This window comes from Balaenoptera ricei, chromosome 4, assembly GCF_028023285.1.
Source record: "Balaenoptera ricei isolate mBalRic1 chromosome 4, mBalRic1.hap2, whole genome shotgun sequence".
Lineage (NCBI taxonomy): Eukaryota > Metazoa > Chordata > Mammalia > Artiodactyla > Balaenopteridae > Balaenoptera > Balaenoptera ricei.
Genome location: NC_082642.1, coordinates 94,484,025 through 94,501,834, shown reverse-complemented (window position 1 = coordinate 94,501,834; position 17,810 = coordinate 94,484,025). Strand labels below are relative to the sequence as shown.

The window sequence follows — 17,810 nt, the reverse complement described above, 5'->3', positions numbered from 1 at the left end:
ACTTAAAGGAAAGGCTAAGAAATCACAAGTGTCTTGGTTTATTTTGAGAAAGCTAGAGAAGATACTGCCTACCTGCATAATGTTCTCAATGCCTGGTGTTGTATATTTCTGTAGGAAGATTTGTTGTAAATTCTGAAAATAAGCATGAACATATGTATTTGAACTGTATATGATGCAATTACTTTTTCTCTGTTTTCTAGTGTTAAGACACGACCAGTGCGGATGCCTCCAGGGTATCAAGCAGAACTTGTTATTCAATTGGTCTGGGTGGATGGTGAACCTCCACAACAGATTACTAGCCTTGCTGTAAGCTCAGCATATGGAATGTAAGTAGCTAAACAGTCTTCTCATTTGTATTATTTATCTGATATGTTTGATATATTTAAATATTTCTTTTAAAATGCTTAAGTGAAATCCTAAAAATGGAAAGAAGCCCTTACCTGGATTTTGATTAGATTGAATATGATATTAAGAAAAATAATAATTTAAATATAAACTGTGATTCTATGTTTTCTTGATGTCAAAATTTAATAGTATCCCCACTTTTAATGTTGTTGGGAGGTTGTTAGGATATTAATGTTTCATTTTGTTAGTGTTTCATTTTGGATACTTTCTTCTGACTTGTCTTTAAAAGTTCACTAATTCTTCAGTGGTGTCTAATCTAATGGTAGATTGACCTATGGAGTTCAATTTCAGTTATTTTTTAGTTCTAGACCTTCCATTTGGCTCTTTTTAAAGCTTTCTGTTATCTTCTTAAATTATCGCTCTTGTCTTTTATTTCCTTGAACATGTCGAATATAGTTACTTTAAATATGTGTTTGATAACTCCATAACTGGTTTCTAGCTTAGCATTTATCTTGGCTTTTGGTCACATTATATTGTCTTCATGTAACCTACGTTTGCTTTTTGATTTTGTTTCCATTTTGTTTTTTTTAATTCAACATTATATGAACATTATATACTCATATATATATATATATATATATATATATATATATATACATATATATATATATATATGAATATTATAGAGATAATTTGAGGTTCTAAATGATGTTATCATTCTCCAAAATGTATTTTTCATTTCCTCTGACAGGCTAAACTAAGAGTCAGTAGAAAGTGCAGAACAGCATAATCCAGTCAGACATCCTGTCTTTGAAAGTTGGACTGTATTCCCTTTAAAAGCTAATTGAGTTCTAATTAATCCTTATTCCTAGGTTGTTGCCCTGCTTAGAAGTTGTACCAAATTCTACTCCCACCAGCAATGTTTGAGAATACCTGATTCCCTACAACCTTTCTAACAATAGTATATAACCAAACTTTTAATCCCTGTCATTTTAAGTAAAAGGAAGTATATTATTATAATATTAACACTTTCCTTGTATCTTAAGTGAAATTGGACATCTTTTTCTCTACTGTGACATTTCTGTTTCTATTCTTTGTCCATTTTTTGGCAGAGTTGTTGTCTTTGTCTTTTGGATTTGTGAAAAATGTTTACATAGTAAGTAAGTTAGCTTTCTCTGTGATGTAACCTACAGATATTTTCCTTTCCTTTGTTTCTTTTATGACTGTGTTTAGGATGGTTTTTTCCATGCAAAAATTTAAAATTTTTTAATTTTTAAATTCTATTTTTTTCTTTTATGGCTCTGGATTTTGTGTCATACTTAGAAAAGCCTTTTTCACTTCAAGATAATGAAGAATATTGTCTTATATCTATTGTTTCTTTAATATATTTAAGTCTTTTTCTGGAGTTTATTTAGGTATGAGGTATGAAATAGGGATTAAACTTTATTTCTTACCTGATGACTAAGAGTTATGCCAATACCACTTCCTGGATATTTCATCATTCCCCTCTAAATTTGGAATCACCTCTTATCAAATAATACATTAAAAAATATATATTTGGCTCTATTTCTATACTTCCCAGTCTGCCCCTAAGCTAAGTCTCATGAGCTCCAAGAGAACTCCTTGAAGCCAGCTGAAAGGGTGAATACCTGAAAAAAACCTGTGTTCTTAGAATTTGGGGGGGTGGGGGTGGTAGAAGATGTATGTGAATATGATATTGGGAGCTTGCTTCTTGGCTGAAAAATTCTTTGGTAGGAAAGCGGGCAGGAACAGTCCATGGATGAGGGGAAGAAAGGAAGGGAGTGTGGGACAGCTGATAATCCCATTGTTTGATATGGCAAGAATATATGCTTATCTTTTAACCCGGGTAGTTACCATGGAAATTGGCTGAGCTCAAGCCATTTTCAGGGTTCCCTACTTAGAGACTGACCTGCAAAGGCAAGGCGATGCCAAAATTAAGAGCTATGAAGGTGTATTGCCAGGTTCAGGAGCTGAAGGTTGTTGGAATAAGTAAGTCAGTTAGAGAGCATGTTTCCCTTGTAAAGTTACTGTGGGGGTGACAGTCATTACAAAGCCTCTGAAGAACCTACAGTTGTATGAGAAAGCTTGGGCACCTGCCTCATAGATACCCTCAACTGCCAAAAAACTCCAGTTCAATTGGCTATCCATGTAAATTCCACCAAAGTTTTAGGAAATAAGTAACAACAGTACTTATTTTCTTTCTGAGAACTTATTTCTCTTTCTGAGAATTATGAAAGAAAAAAATCATATTCGTCTTATTTTGTGAGGCCAACATAACCTGATGTCAAAACTTGAAAAGGGATTGGATCAAGATGGCAGAGTAGGAGGATGTGGAACTCACCTCCCCCCACAAACAACTCAAAATTCACCTACATGTGGAACAAGTCTCATGGAACTGAAAACTGTCAGAAGAATTCCTATACAACTAAAGCTGCAAGAAAGATTTCCATGTAACTGGGTAGGATGGAAAAAAGTCATAGGGTTGGGACCTCCACTCTGGGTAGGGGTCTGAAAGGATGAGAAGGTCTGCACCCGTGGACCCTTCCCCTGGGGAGTGAGTAGGTCAAGCCACAGACTGGAAGTCCCAGTCCTGGGGCTCTACACAGAGGAGACAAGCCCCTTTGGCTACAGATAGAACTGCCTGCCAAAACTGAATCAAGAAGAAACAGATAATTTGAACAGACTGATCACTAGAAGTGAAGTAGAATCTGTAATTAAACAAACAAACAAACAAAACAACCTCCCTGCAGCAGAAGTCAAGGACTGGATGGCTTCAGTGGGGAATTCTACCAAAATTACAAAGAAGAACTTATACCTATCCTTCTCAAACTATTCCAGAAAATGAAGAAGAGGGAACACTCCCAAATTCATTCTATGAAGCCACCATCACCCTGACACCAAAACCAGACAAAGATACCACAAGACAAGAAAATTATAGGCCAATATCGCTGATGAACATAGATGCAAAAATCCTTGACAAAATATTAGTAAACCAAATCCAACAATACATAAAAAGGATCATACAACATGATCGAGTTGAATTCATTCCAGAGTCACAAGGATGGATGGTTCAACGTACACAACTCAATCAATATGATACACCACATTAACAAAAGGAAAGACAAAAACCATGTGATCATCTCAGTAGACAAAGAAAAAGCATTTGACAAAATTCAATATCCATTTATGATAAAAACTCTCATCAAAGTGGGTATAGAGGGAACATATCTCAACATCGTAAAGGCCATTTATGACAAACCCACAACTCACATAATACTCAATGGTTAAAAGCTAAAAATGTTCCTATTAAATTCAGGAAGGAGACAAGGATACCCACTGTCACCACTTCTATTCAACATAGTATTGGAAGTCCTAGCCACAGCAATCAGGCAAGAAAAAGAAATAAAAGGTATCCAAGTTGGAAGGGGAGAGGTAAAACTGTCACTATTTACAGATGACATGATACTCTGTATAGAGAACCCTAAAGTCGCCACCCCAAAACTATTAGAACTAATAAATGTATTCAGCAAGTTCGCAGGATACAAGATTAATATACAGAAATTTGCTGCCTTTCTATACACTAATAATGAAATATCAGAAAGAGAAATTTTTTAAAATCCCATGTAAAATTGCATCAAAAAAAAAAAAAAACCTAGGAATAAACTTAACCAAAGAGGTGAAATACCTATATGCTGAAAGTATAAAACATTGATATAGGAAATGGAAGATTATTCAAAGAAACAGAAAGATATCCCATGCTCTTGGATTGGAAGAATTAATATTGTTAAAATGGCCATACTACCCAAAACAATCTACAGATTTATATGGAACCAGAAAAGATCCATAATTGCCACAGCAATCCTGGGGGAAAAAAACAAGGCATACCCTTCCAGATTCTATACTATACTACAAATCTACTGTGATCAAAACAGTGTGGTATTGGCACAAAAATAGACATATAGAACAATGGAACAGAATAGAGAGCCCAGAAATAAACCTACACACCTATGGTCAATTAATCTATGACAAAGGAGGCAGGAATATACAATAGAGAAAAGACCATTTCTTCAACAAGTGGTGTTGGGAAAGCTGGACAACTGCATATAAAACAATGAAATTAGAACATTCCCTCACACCATATACAAAAATAAACTTAAAATAGTTTAAAAACCTGAATGTAAGACATGACAACAAAACTCCTAGAAGAGAACATAGGCAAAACATTCTTTGACATAAAATGTAGCAATATTTTCTTTGATTAGTCTCCCAAGGCAAAAGAAATCAAAGCAGATATAAAAGCTTTTGCACAGCAAAGGAAGCCATCAACAAACAGAAAAGACAACCTATGGAATGGGAGAAAATATTTACAAACTATGCCTCCAGAAAGGGGTTAATATCCAAAATATACAAACAGCTCATACAACTCAATATCAAACACACACACACACACACACACACACACACACACACAAAGAATCCAATTTAAAAAATGGGCAGAAGACCTAAATAAACATGTTTCTAAAGAAGACACACAGATAGCTAACAGGCATATGAAAAGATGCTCAACACCGTTGATTATTAGAGAAATGCAAATCAAAACCACAATGAGGTATCACCTCACACTAGTCAGAATGGCTATCATCAAAAGGTCTACAAATAACAAATGTTGGAGAGGATGTGGAGAAAAGAGAACACTTGTACACTGTTGGAGAGAATGTAAATTGGTGCAGCTACTATGGAAAATAGTATGGAGGTTTCTTAAAAAACTAAAAGTAGAACTACCATATGATAAGCAATTCTACTCCTGGGTATATATCCAGAAAAAATGAAAACTCTAATTTGAAAAGATACATGCACACCAATCAATGTTCATAGCAGCACTATTTACAATAGCCAAGACATGGAAGCAACCCAAGTGCCCATCGATAGATGATTGGCTTAAGAAGATGTGGTACATATATACCATGGAATATTACTCAGACATAAAAAAAGAATGAAATATTGCCATTTGCAGCAACATGGATGGGCCTAGAGAATATTATGCTTGGTGAAATAAGTCAGAGAAAGACAAATACTATATGATTTCACTTGTATTGTAGAATCTAAAAAATATACACATGAATCTATATCCAGAACAGAAACAGACTCACATAGAAAACAAATGTGTGGTTGCCAAAGGGTAGAGGGAAGAGGGGAGGGGCAAATTAGGAGAATGGGATTAACAAACACAACTACTATACATAAAATAGATAAGCACAAGGTTTTTACTGTATACCATATGGAATTATACGCAGTATCTTGTAATAACCTATAGTGGAATATAATGTACAAAAAACCCAAATTACCATGCTGAAACTAACACAATACTATAAATCAACTATAGTTGAATTAAAAATTTTTTTAAATTAAAAAATAAGAACTTGAAAAAAGCATTACAAAAAGTGAAAATTATAAGTCCATATCATGCATGAACATAGATACAAAAATCCCAGCCAAACTATAAATAAATATAGCAATAAAAATATCATAATCGAGTTTGGTTTATACCAGGAATGAAAGGTTTGTTCAACATTTGAAATGAATCAGTGTAAATCATCACATTAATAGGATAACGTAGAAAACCATAATGATTAAGCCATAGATGAGAAAAGCAAAAAAAACATTTACTAACAACTAACTAAAACAAGAAGGGAATTTCTTTAGTGTGATATATGGCAGCAAATATTATTCATACTTAAAAATGTTAAAAGCTTTACCTCTGGGATAAAAACAAGACAAGGATGACTGCTGTGACCACTTCTATTTTCATTGTACTGAGAGAGGTAAATAAATCAGTCGTATGGATTGGAAACAAAGGAAATGTAAAAAAAATATCATTTAGCACATAAATTATTAGAATTAGTAATTGAGTTTAACAAGGTTACTGGATACAGAGTCCAAGTAAAAATAGACCAAATTTTCATATACTTACAAAATAGTTAGAAACTAAAATTGTATAAAGATTTCATCTACAGTAAAATAAAAATAATAAAAGTTCTAGGAATAAATCTAATAAAAGATATTTAAGACTTCTACCCAGAAAACTATAAAACTTAAGATAAATTTAAGAACCTAAATCATGGAATGAAAAATTCAGTAGTAGTGTAAAGATGACAATTTTTCACAAGTTAATCTATAGATATACCAGAATACCAATATAAATTTCAGCTGATTTTTTCCCTTCTAAAATGTACAGAGAAATGCAAAGGGCCACAACTAGCTGAGAAGTATTAAAGAAAAACAGAATTAGAAGACCGCTCTACTTGAAAACAAGACTTACTAAATAAAGCTGTATTAGTCATGACAGTGTTCTTATTGGTGCAGGATATACAAATAGACCAATGAACAGAATAAAGAGCTCAGAAATAGATCCAAGCATATTTAGCCAAATTGGTTCTGCAGAGCAATGGAGGAAATGACAGATTCCCCGCCACCCAATAAGTAGTACAAAGTCAATTGAATAATTATATAGAAAAAATGAAATTTGACTCTTCCACTGTACACAAAGATTCTAGAAAGTGTAATAGGAGAGTTTCTTCATAATACTTGGGTTAAGGAATTATTTCTTAAACAGTAATCAAAAAGTATAAACCATAGAGGAAAACATTAAGAATTTCTTGGAAAAAAAATGGCACAATTAAGAGAGTGAAATGGCAAGACAAGGAAGAGATATTTGGATTAATTTTATCTGACAGTGGACTCCTATCCAGAGTGTAAACAGAATCATCAATAAGAAAAATATAAGTCGATAGCAAAAAATGCAGAAGAAATTTGAACAAACATGTCATAAAAGAGAATATCTAAATGACAAATATATTTTCATATTTATATGAAAAGGTACACCATTACCATTGGTAATGTTGGTAGTGTTTGCAACGATATTGGGTATCAAGAACTCTCAAACGCTGCTGCTAAGAGGGTAAATTGGTGAATCTACTTTATAAAGTTGTTAACTTTATTTACTTCATTTTAGCATACCTATGTATGCATGCCCTACAACCCAGAAGTTTCATTTCTAGGTATATGCCCAATGAAATGCAAGCACGTATGCACCAAATGACAGTAGCATTATTTGCAATGGCAGTATTATAATAGTCCCAAACTACAAACAAATGACCATCAGAGTAGACTGAATAAATAAATTGTATTATACTAATCCAATTGAATTCTACAGCAATGAAAATGAATTAACTTCATTTATGTGCAACAATATTTTAGAAAAAAGGGAAACATTTATCAACAGCAAGCAAAACTGATTTTTGGTGTAGGAAGTCAGATTTGGGGAGACGAGAGAGGAGCAAAAATCAGGAGATGCACAAGACAGCTGCTGGTAACATTCTATTTCTTGATGTAGTGGTAATTATTTAAGGTTGTTCACTTTGTGAAAATTCATTGAAGTGTACAATTTCATTTATGTGTCTTATACTTGAATTAAAGAGTAAAATATAAAGTTTTTTTCAAATAATTGAGTAATTTTATTTCTAGAAATTTATCCCATAAATATACTCAATATTTGAATGCAAAGTAATTTATAAAGGATATTCATTATTGTGTTGTTAATAGCAAAAGACTAGAAGCAACCTTGTTGTCTGTAACAAAATTTTAGGTAAATAAATTAGAGTACCCACAAATATTTTGAAGCCATTTAAAAAACTAGCTTCCTATGAATTTATATAAATAATTACCAAAATATATAGTAAACTTTATAAAAATCAAGATTCATGATATTATTTGCACCAGGCAAAATTTGTTTATCTGTAATATGCTATAAACATCCAGATACATTTCTATATGCTATAAACTTCCAGAATACATTAAAACTTTCTGTAAATTGATATGAAAAATAACCCAATCAAAAGTAAGCAAGGTATGTAAACAAAAGAAATACAAATGGCTAACAAACCTGAAAAGATTCTCAACTTCACTAACAACAAGGAAAAAGAAAAATGAAATAACAAAATAGTGATTTTAGCTTATTATATGAGCAAATTTTTAAAGATAACTAGTATTTTCTGTTAACAGTGTCAGAAAGTGGATCCTCACATACACATATATTTTATTTTTTTAAATAAAACTAAGCATATGTTTTGACTCTAAAAATCTAATCTTACTGAAATTTTAATAATTTCTGGAGACTGTCACTTATGCACAAAGTTTGTTGAAGGATGTTCTTTGCATCATTATATATCATAGCAAAATATTTGAAACCCATGTAAAAGTCCATAAATAGGAAGACACTTTTTTTAATGTTACTTTTATACTATAGAATACAATGCAAAAGTTAAAAAACACAGCAAGGAAATACCTCTTAGACATATTTTAGTGAAAACAAGAAAGTTATAGAACAAATATCTACTTGTTAAAATATAGAAAAAGGCCAAGAGGATATAAACGAAACTGTTAATGGAAGTAATCTGAAAAGGGGATTGGCATACAGTGGGTTGATTTAAGGGAACTTTCATTTTATAGTTATTGTTTGAATTTTTTAAAGTTAGAATATTTTCAAGTGTAATTTTTAAAACTTAAAAAAAAACAAAGAAATAGCACTGTGCCTCTGAAAAGTACCTCCCTTTGGGAGTTGGGGGTGTGAGGTGGTGAGAATCATCAGATATCAAAAATGACTATAAAAGCTTGGACCTTTGAAAATAATTACTCCCTAGAATTCAGGGGGAAAAAAGTGCTACTCTCATTCAGTTTATATTCTAGTCAGGGTATTTAATAATGGAAGTGTTCATATACTGTGACCTGAAAGTCATTTAAAAGAGTAAATATAGAAATTGATAGAATGCAGCAAAGTAACTGAGAGAACAAAATGAGTGTAAAAAAGAGCGTGAGAAATCAAAGTCACTGAAGGAATCTTATGAGAAGCTAAAGTGTGACTACTTCACTTTTATTCCAAAGATAAAAGGAATTATGTTGAGTCAGCTTTTCTATTATTATCAGCTCTTTTTCCTCCCATCATTTCCAGAGGATACAGAACCATGGAGCTTTGATAATTAGGCTTAGTGGAGAGCTCTGTTTTTTTGTTTGTTTTTACTTACTAAGATAGTCTAGTATAGAGTTAAAGAGCATTAACACTAGAGTCAGATTCTTTGAGACTCAAATCCTAATTCTGCTTCTTTCTAGCTGTTGGATCTTAGAAAAGTTACTTAAGCTTTTTGTGCTCAGTTTTTTTTTTTCTGTAAAATGACAATAAAATGTTGAGAGGATTAAATAAATGTATTAATACATATAAAGTATAATCTGTTAGGCTTAGAGAAGGATACACATGACATATTCAAAATAGAATAATTTGAGGAGTTTTTATAAATTGATTATTTTCTAGGATGTAGAGAAACAACATGAGGTAATGTAGTGCTCCAGAGCTAGAATGAACAGTACTTTATTACCACCTGTCAAAGAATAACTCAGACATACTTAATTGTTGCCACATTATTTACTTGAATACAAAGTAAACCAATAGGTCAATTTTGTCTAATACATACAAAACAGAATTTATAGAAAGGAGAAAGCAGAGAAAGAAAAACCACAGACACTTTCTAAATAATGAACTTTGCGTTTTCCATTAAAATGGTAATGGGTTAGCAGCTAACAAAGAGACCAGTCAGGGTTTTTGCTGTTGGGCAGCTGTATAAATCATCAACTAAACCAGTTTTAGTTATATATGGCTTCTCCAGAAGACCTTAGCTGTTTAATTTGTGACCTATATGTAAAAGACATTTTCTGCATTATGTTTGTCATCATTTAGGAATACTTCCATCTAAAATATGCCAGGTCTGTACCATTTTTCTTGTTAGAATTTCTCAATTCCACCCTTTTGGTCAAACTCAACCCCCACAGCTGACTGACTATGAGGGCCTCAGCCTCTTTGTGAAGCAGATAATTTGTTGAGTAGTGCCCCAGATCAGTGATTTTGTAGCAGCATTTAAGTACCTCGATATCAGACATCAAAGAAGGAGAAAAACATAAGGACAATCACAATTATTATAAAAAAGATTTGAAACCACTTGCTGTCCAATATCCTAGTTGGCCTAAGTCTAACCCAGAGAATAGGTCCCAAGGATTAGTGTAATCAAGTTTAGCTAACTGAGTAGCCCTATTTTCCCGTTGATTATTGATTGTTCTACTCTTTTGAGGAATTTACCAAAGGTCAACTCTTAAGTCAGAAACTTTGCAAGATTAAGATTTTCCTCTCTTACAAGCTAGTTAATTAGCCTTGCCACACTTTTGTGTGTATATTGACAGAAGACAGGCATGTGTGTCAGGGACAAAGATAGTTTATTACTGATAGCAAAACCAGCAGCTAGAGCAACATCTTGCATCAGTTCCTGACCCTCAGTCCCAACATGTTAACATGGTGAGGGACAGAAGGTTCCTTCATGTGCAGTGGTATAACAAGAGAAGAACGCAAGTTTTTAAAACTCAGATCTGAAAATAGTTCTGCTGGTGGTCTATCCATTCTCCCATCTGGAGAAAGAAGCCTTATCTTTACTCTGGAATGTAAGAAAATCTTCTCTGGGGAAGAAAGGGAGAGGTCTTTATCTTTACTCCCCTGGAATGTCTTCAAGGAGGGAGCTACCTTGAAGCCTGGGATGTCTGGGAACGTTATACAAACGTCCTTAACTTGGCTGTAAATGCCTTCACTATGAAGACCCAGAGGATTAACAGGGAAATATTCATGGAGAATGGTCTACACACAACAGTGTGATGTGGTACCTATTGTACATTGTTATTTAGGAATAATTTACTCAATTTGGTTATGTTAGTCTGTGAGGCCCTTCAAGCCTGAATTGTTTTACTTGCCATTTGAGTCTATGATCAGAGATAATTCGTAGATCTCTCTTTTTTCTTTAGGAATTTTTTTTTTTTCTGGAATAGAGATTCTTGTAAGAACATTTGAAATCTAGATTTGGGGGTATATTACCATATTGGACTTTTAATAAGATGTGAGTAACTGAGGGTTTTTCTCTGAACTTGGAAAGATAACAAATTTAAGAGTTGAAAAATTATCTATATCACTGTGTATTTCTTAAGAACAAGGACATTCTTTTACAGCCTAAGTATAGTACATTCCCAGAACAGAATCAAATCCAGGCTCTTACATTTTAGTTTTCATTTCTTAATTTCCTTTAATCTGGGATAGTTCCTCAGCATTTGTTGTTTTTTGTTTTTTGTTTTCACTTTGATATTTTTCAAGAGTAAAGACCAGTTATTTTGTTTAATGTGCTTCAATTGGAGTTTGTCTGATACTTTCTCGTGATTAGAATCAAATTAAGCATTTTGGCAGGTATAGCACAGAAGGCAGTGTCTTCCTTAGTTTGTCATATCAAAAGGCACTTGAAAATAGTTTATCCTAACATTAGTCGTGATAATTTTGATTGTTTGGTGAAGATGATGCCCGCTAGGTTTCACCATTACAACGTTATTATTTTCCTTTGTAAATGGTAAGTAATTTATGGGGAGATTTGTGAAATTACGTAAAAATTTTATCCAAGTTTCACTCATTAGTTTTAGTATCCACTGGTGATTTTCTAACTCCATTATTTCCTCCACATTTATTCATAAGCATTTTACTGGTTAGAGAGCATAACCTCCTATCTTACATAAATATTTACTTATGCATTTGTTTATATCACTATGGAATCATGAATTTCTATTTTATTCAATGAGATAAGATCTGTTATTATCATTTGTTATTGTGATGCTCGAATTGTTCCAGATTCAGCCCTATGGGACCCTATCAAGATGGCTTCTGTGTCCTTTTGATACATACCCATCATTTTTTGAGCAGGTTCTTATTTTCTCGTGCTCCATAATGTTTCATATTTATCTTTTTTTTCTTTCTTTTTGTGACTGGTTTATTTTCACTTAGCATTATGTGCTCAAGGTTTATCCATGTTGTGGCATATTTCAGAATTTCCTTCCTTTTTATATTTTTATATTTATGTATTTTTAATTGAAGTGTAGTTGATTTACAATGTTGTGCCAATCTCTGCTGTGCAGCAGTGACTCAATTATACACGTACAGACATTCTTTTTCTAATATTCTTTTTCATTATGGTTTATCACAGGATATTGAATATAGTTCCCTGTCCTATACAGTAGGACCTTGTTGTTTATCTGTCCTATATATAATAGTTTACATCTGCTAATCCCAAACTCCCAGTCCTTCCGATCCTCCTCCCTCTCCCGCTTGGCAACCACAAGTCCGTTCTCTATGTCTGTGAGTCTGTTTCTGTTTCCTAGGTAGGTTCATTTGTGTCCTATTTTAGATTCCACATGTAAGTGATATCATATGGTATTTGTCTTTCTCTTTCTAACTTACTTCACTTAGTATGATAATCTCTAGTTGCATCCATGTTGCTGCAAATGGCATTATTTCATTTTTTTATGGCTGAGTAGTATCCCATAGTATATATGTACCACATCTTCTTTATCCATTCATCTGTCAATGGACATTTAGGTTGTTTCTGTGTTTTGGCTATTGTGAATAGTGCTGCTGTGAACATAAGAGTGCATGTATCTTTTTGAATTATAGTTTTGTTCAGGTATATGCCCAGGAGTGGGATTGCTGGATCATATGGTAATTTTACTTTTAGTTTTCTGAGGAACCTCCACACTGTTTTCCATAGTGGCTGCACCAACTTACATTCCCACCAACAGTGTAGGAGGGTTCCCTTTTCTCCACACCCTCTCCAGCATTTGTTATTTGTAGACTTTTTAATGATGGCCATTCTGAATGGTGTGAGGTGGTACCTCATTGTAGTTTTGATTTGCATTTCTCTAATAATTAATGATGTTGAGCATCTTTTCGTGTGCCTACTGGCCATCTGTATGTCATCTTTGGAGAAATGTCTATTAAGGTCTTCTGCCCACTTTTTGATTCAGTTGTTTGTTTTGTTGTTGTTGAGTTGTATGAGCTGTTTGTATATTTTGGAGATTAAGCCCCTGTCTGTAGCATCATTTGCAAATATTTTCTCCCATTCTGTAGGTTGTCTTTTCTTTTTTTTTTTTTTTTTTTATGGTTTCCTTTGCTGTGCAAAAGCTTGTAAGTTTGATTAGGTCCCATTTGTTTATTTTTGTTTTTATTTCTATTGCCTTGAGAGACTGACCTAAGAAAACATTGGTTCTATTTATGTCAGAGAATGTTTTGCCTATGCTCTCTTCTAGGAGTTTTATCGTGTCATGTCTTATGTTTAAGTCTTTAAGCCATTTTGACTTTACTTTTGTGCATGGTGTGAGGGTGTATTCTAACTACATTGATTTACATGCAGCTGTCCAACTTTCCCAGCAGCACTTGCTGAAGAGACTGTCTTTTTCCCATTTTATATTCTTGCCTCCTTTGTCAAAGATTGACTGTAGGTGTGTGGGTTTATTTCTGGGCTCTCTATTCTGTTGCATTGATCCATATGTCTGCTTTTGTACCAATACCACACTGTTTTGATTACTTTAGCTTTGTAGTATTGTCTGAAGTATGCGAGAGTTATGCCTCCTGCTTTGTTTTTTTTCCTCAGGATTGCTTTGGCAATTCTGGGTCTTCTATGGTTCTATATAAATATTTGGATTGTTTTATATTTATCTTATAGTTTCCTTGCCCTAACCCTGGAATCAAATTTTTGCAAGGAACTCTGGTTCCTTTTATTAGAGAATTATAAACCAGTATGTATGTGGATATATGTGTATGTGTATATATATATATATGCACACACACACATACTCAAATATATATATATATACAGTTGACCCTTGAACAACATGGATTTGAACTGCACGGGTCCACTTATACATGGAATTTTTTCAATAAATACTACATTACTACACCACTGTGGTTGATTGAATCCGAGGATATGGAACCACAGATATAGAGGGCCAACTACAAAGTTATATGGGAATTTCAATACAGAGGGTTGGCACCCCTAACCCATCTTCCATGTTGTTCAAGGATCAACTGTATAAATATGTTTGTATGTGTATATACGTATACATATATATACACACACACACATATATGTATACACACAAGTTTGTGTCAGATACTGGTTTCTAAATAATATTCACCAATATATAAAAATATATACATATGTATGTATATGTGTGTGCATGAGTGTCCAATCCTTTTATTGCTTGGAAGTTTACCAATATATGAATACGTCACGATTTGTATATCCATTCTCCTGTTAATGGACATTTGGGCTATTTCCATTTGGAGGCTATTGTAAATGAAGCTTCTTAGAATATTCTTGTACACGTTTTACGAGACTTGTACAGTGATCCCTTGGTATCCATGAGGGGGTTGGCTCCAGGACTCTACACAGGTACCAAAATCTGCGTATGCTCAAGTCCCATAGTCACTCCTCCATATATGTGGGTTCCACATCCATGGATTCAACCAGCTAAGGATCATGTATTAAAGTTTACAATCCACAGTTGGTTGAATCCACCAATGTGGAATCTGCAGATACAGAGGGCTGACTGTATTTATTGAAAAAAATCTGCATATAAGTGGATTTGCACAATTCAAACCTGTGTTGTTCAAGGGTCAACTGTATTTTCATTTCTATCAGTAAATACCTAGGATTGGAATCACAGGGTGATAGGATAGGGGTATGTTTAATTTTTATAAAAAATACTTAAAAAATTTTCAAAGTGGTTGTACAATTTACATTACAGCCAGCAATATGTAAATATTCAGTTGTTCTATATCCTCAACAATAAATTTGGTGTTATAAGTCTTCTTAATTAACCTTTCCACACAGTCTAACTCATGATGTTGAGCACTTTTTTCACACGTCTGTTGATCATTTGTATATCTTCCCTTATGGGCAGTGTGTTCAAAACTTTTACCCATTGTTTTTCTTTTTATTATTGAATGCAGAATGTTTTAAAAGTTAATTCTGTATTCAAGTCTCTTTGTTAATTATATGTATTGCTAATATTCCCCCCCCATCTGTGGCTTACCTGTTTTTTTGTTTTTTGTTTTTTGGTTTTTTTAATTTATGGCTGTATTGGGTCTTCGTTTTCTGCGCGAGGGCTTTCTCTAGTTGCGGCAAGCGGGGGCCACTCTTCATCGCGGTGCACGGGCCTCTCATTATCGTGGCCTCTCTTGTTGCGGAGCACAGGCTCCAGACGCACAGGCTCAGTAATTGTGGCTCACGGGCCCAGCCGCTCCACGGCATGTGGGATCGTCCCAGACCAGGGCTCGAACCCGTGTCCCCTGCATTGGCAGGCAGATTCCCAACCACTGCGCCACCAGGGAAGCCCTTACCTGTTTTTAATGGTGTCTTTTTATGAGCAGATTTTAATTTTGAAGTAGCTTAAGTTATCAATTTTTCTCTTTTGTTTATTGCTTTTTGTGTTCTAAGAAATCTTTGCCTACCTCAGGAGTTTCTTTTTAACCAGAAGTTTTATAACTGTAGAATTTATGTTTAGGTGTATGAGCAATCTCAAATTAATTTTGAGTATGATGTGTAACAGTTGGTTTCTTTTCTGTTCCACATATATTCAGCTGTTGCAGTACCATTTGATAAAAAAGATCCTCTGTTCCCCATTGACTTCTTTTGGCATGGTTGTCAAAAAATCAACTGTGAATCTATTTCCAGAATCTCTACTCTGCTCCATTAATCTATTTTATTCCCTATGCCAGTATCACAATATCTTGATTAATGTAGCTTTGTAGTAAGTCTTGAAATCAGGTAGTATAAGGCCTTTGAATTTGTTCTACTTTTTCAGAATTGTTCTGGCTATTCCAGGTCTTCTGAATTTCTGTCAGAAACACAGCTGGGCTAGAGAGAGAGCTGAGCTCCTTAGGTATCAGAGTAGCTGATTAACACAATGAGCCAAAATGAAGACTTCAATCACTTACTTTGACAGAGTAAGCAAGAAGTAAAACTGGAAAAAGCACCAACTGCCCCCTGTTCTATTTTCCCCCTATGGAACAGCACATCAGTTGAGGATCAAGTGAATCAGCACAGGAATAAGGGTCTTCTCACTGTTGGGATTGCCCCAAACAGAAGGCTCTGGCAGTGTTATGGATCTTGAGGTCAGAGGAGAGGGGAAAGGGGGAGGGCTAGGAGTGGAAGAGTACTAGGTACAGAGTCAGAGTGGGGAAAAAGTATCTTCAGAGTACCCCCTCATCCCCAATGAGGAGGCATCAGCAGAGGTGCCTGAAGACTTCTGCAAAGGCCTCAGAAAAAAATACCTACCAATGAAGGCACTTGAGCTAGGAATGAAAATGGACATAAGAGCAGAACCTGCTAGAGGGGCCTGGATCCTTGACTGCACCTCCCTTCAGAGACTGCAGTGCATTGGCTGTGCACTAAATCTGGTCTTGCGAGGGCAGCTTTCCCTTGAGAAGCCTACCAAGTAAAGCCTTTGTAATTGCCTATGGTCAGACTGAAAAATCACACAAAGGTTTTTAGCCCAGAACTGGACTCCTGAATTTCCATATACATTTTAGAATCAGCCTGTCAATTTCATCCAAAACAGCTTGCTGGGTTTATGATTCAGGTTATATTGATTCCATGGAAAAATTTGGGGAAAATTGGCATTTGATATTACTGTCTTCCCATCTATAAACATGGTGTAGCATTCTGTTTAGTTGGCATCTTTAATTTATCTCAGCAATGCTCCATAATTTTGCAAGTATACTGTTATTGCATATATTTTGTTAAATTTATTTCAAAGTATTTTGCATATGTTGATACTATTGCAAATGGTATTATTTTTAAATTCATTTTCTAATTGTTCACTGCTGGTATTTAGAAACACTAGTGTTTTTGTATACTTAACTTGTATCCTATAGCTTTGTTAGTTCACTTATTGGTCTTAGTACTTGCATGTGGTTTCCTTAAGATTTTATACATAGACAATTATGTCTCTATGACTAGAAATCAGTTCTACTTTTGACTTTCTAGTTTTTATGTCTAGTACAGTGTTGAATAGACATGGTAAGAATGGACACTTTGCTTTATTACCAACCTTGGGGGAGAGTATTCAGTATTTCACCATTAAGAATATCATTAGCTGTAGATTTGTCAGAGATGCCTTTTAATCCTTATTTGCTGAAAAATTTTATCATGAGTGACTTGTACATTCACTCAAATTTGTTCACTGTATCAATTAAGATGGTTGTATTATTTTCTCCTTTATTTTGTTACTTTGGTGAATTACACTGATTAATTTTCAAATAGTATACTATTATTGCAGTCTTAGAATAAAATCCATTTGGTCATAATGTGTTATGCTTTTAATATATTACTCTGTCTGTTATGGCAGTGTTTTATTAGGGATTTCTTAGAGCTTTTTGATGAGGAATGTTAACCTTTAATTTTCTGTTTCTGTAATGTGTTTGTCAGGTTTTGGTATCAAGGTTTTTAGGCCTCATAAAATGAATTGAAAAGTGTTCT

At 34.1% G+C, this 17,810-nt stretch overlaps 1 protein-coding gene across 2 annotated transcripts in view; it reads left to right on the top strand.

The window, feature by feature from the left end:
• The window catches only part of STXBP5L (syntaxin binding protein 5L), a 381,827-nt gene that overhangs the window by 245,471 nt on the left and 118,546 nt on the right, over positions 1-17,810 (top strand). For both annotated transcript variants that reach the window (XM_059922136.1, XM_059922135.1), the window contains exon 17: positions 201-326. In XM_059922136.1, coding sequence (XP_059778119.1) covers positions 201-326 — 126 coding nt within the window. The remainder of the gene's footprint in view (positions 1-200; positions 327-17,810) is intronic.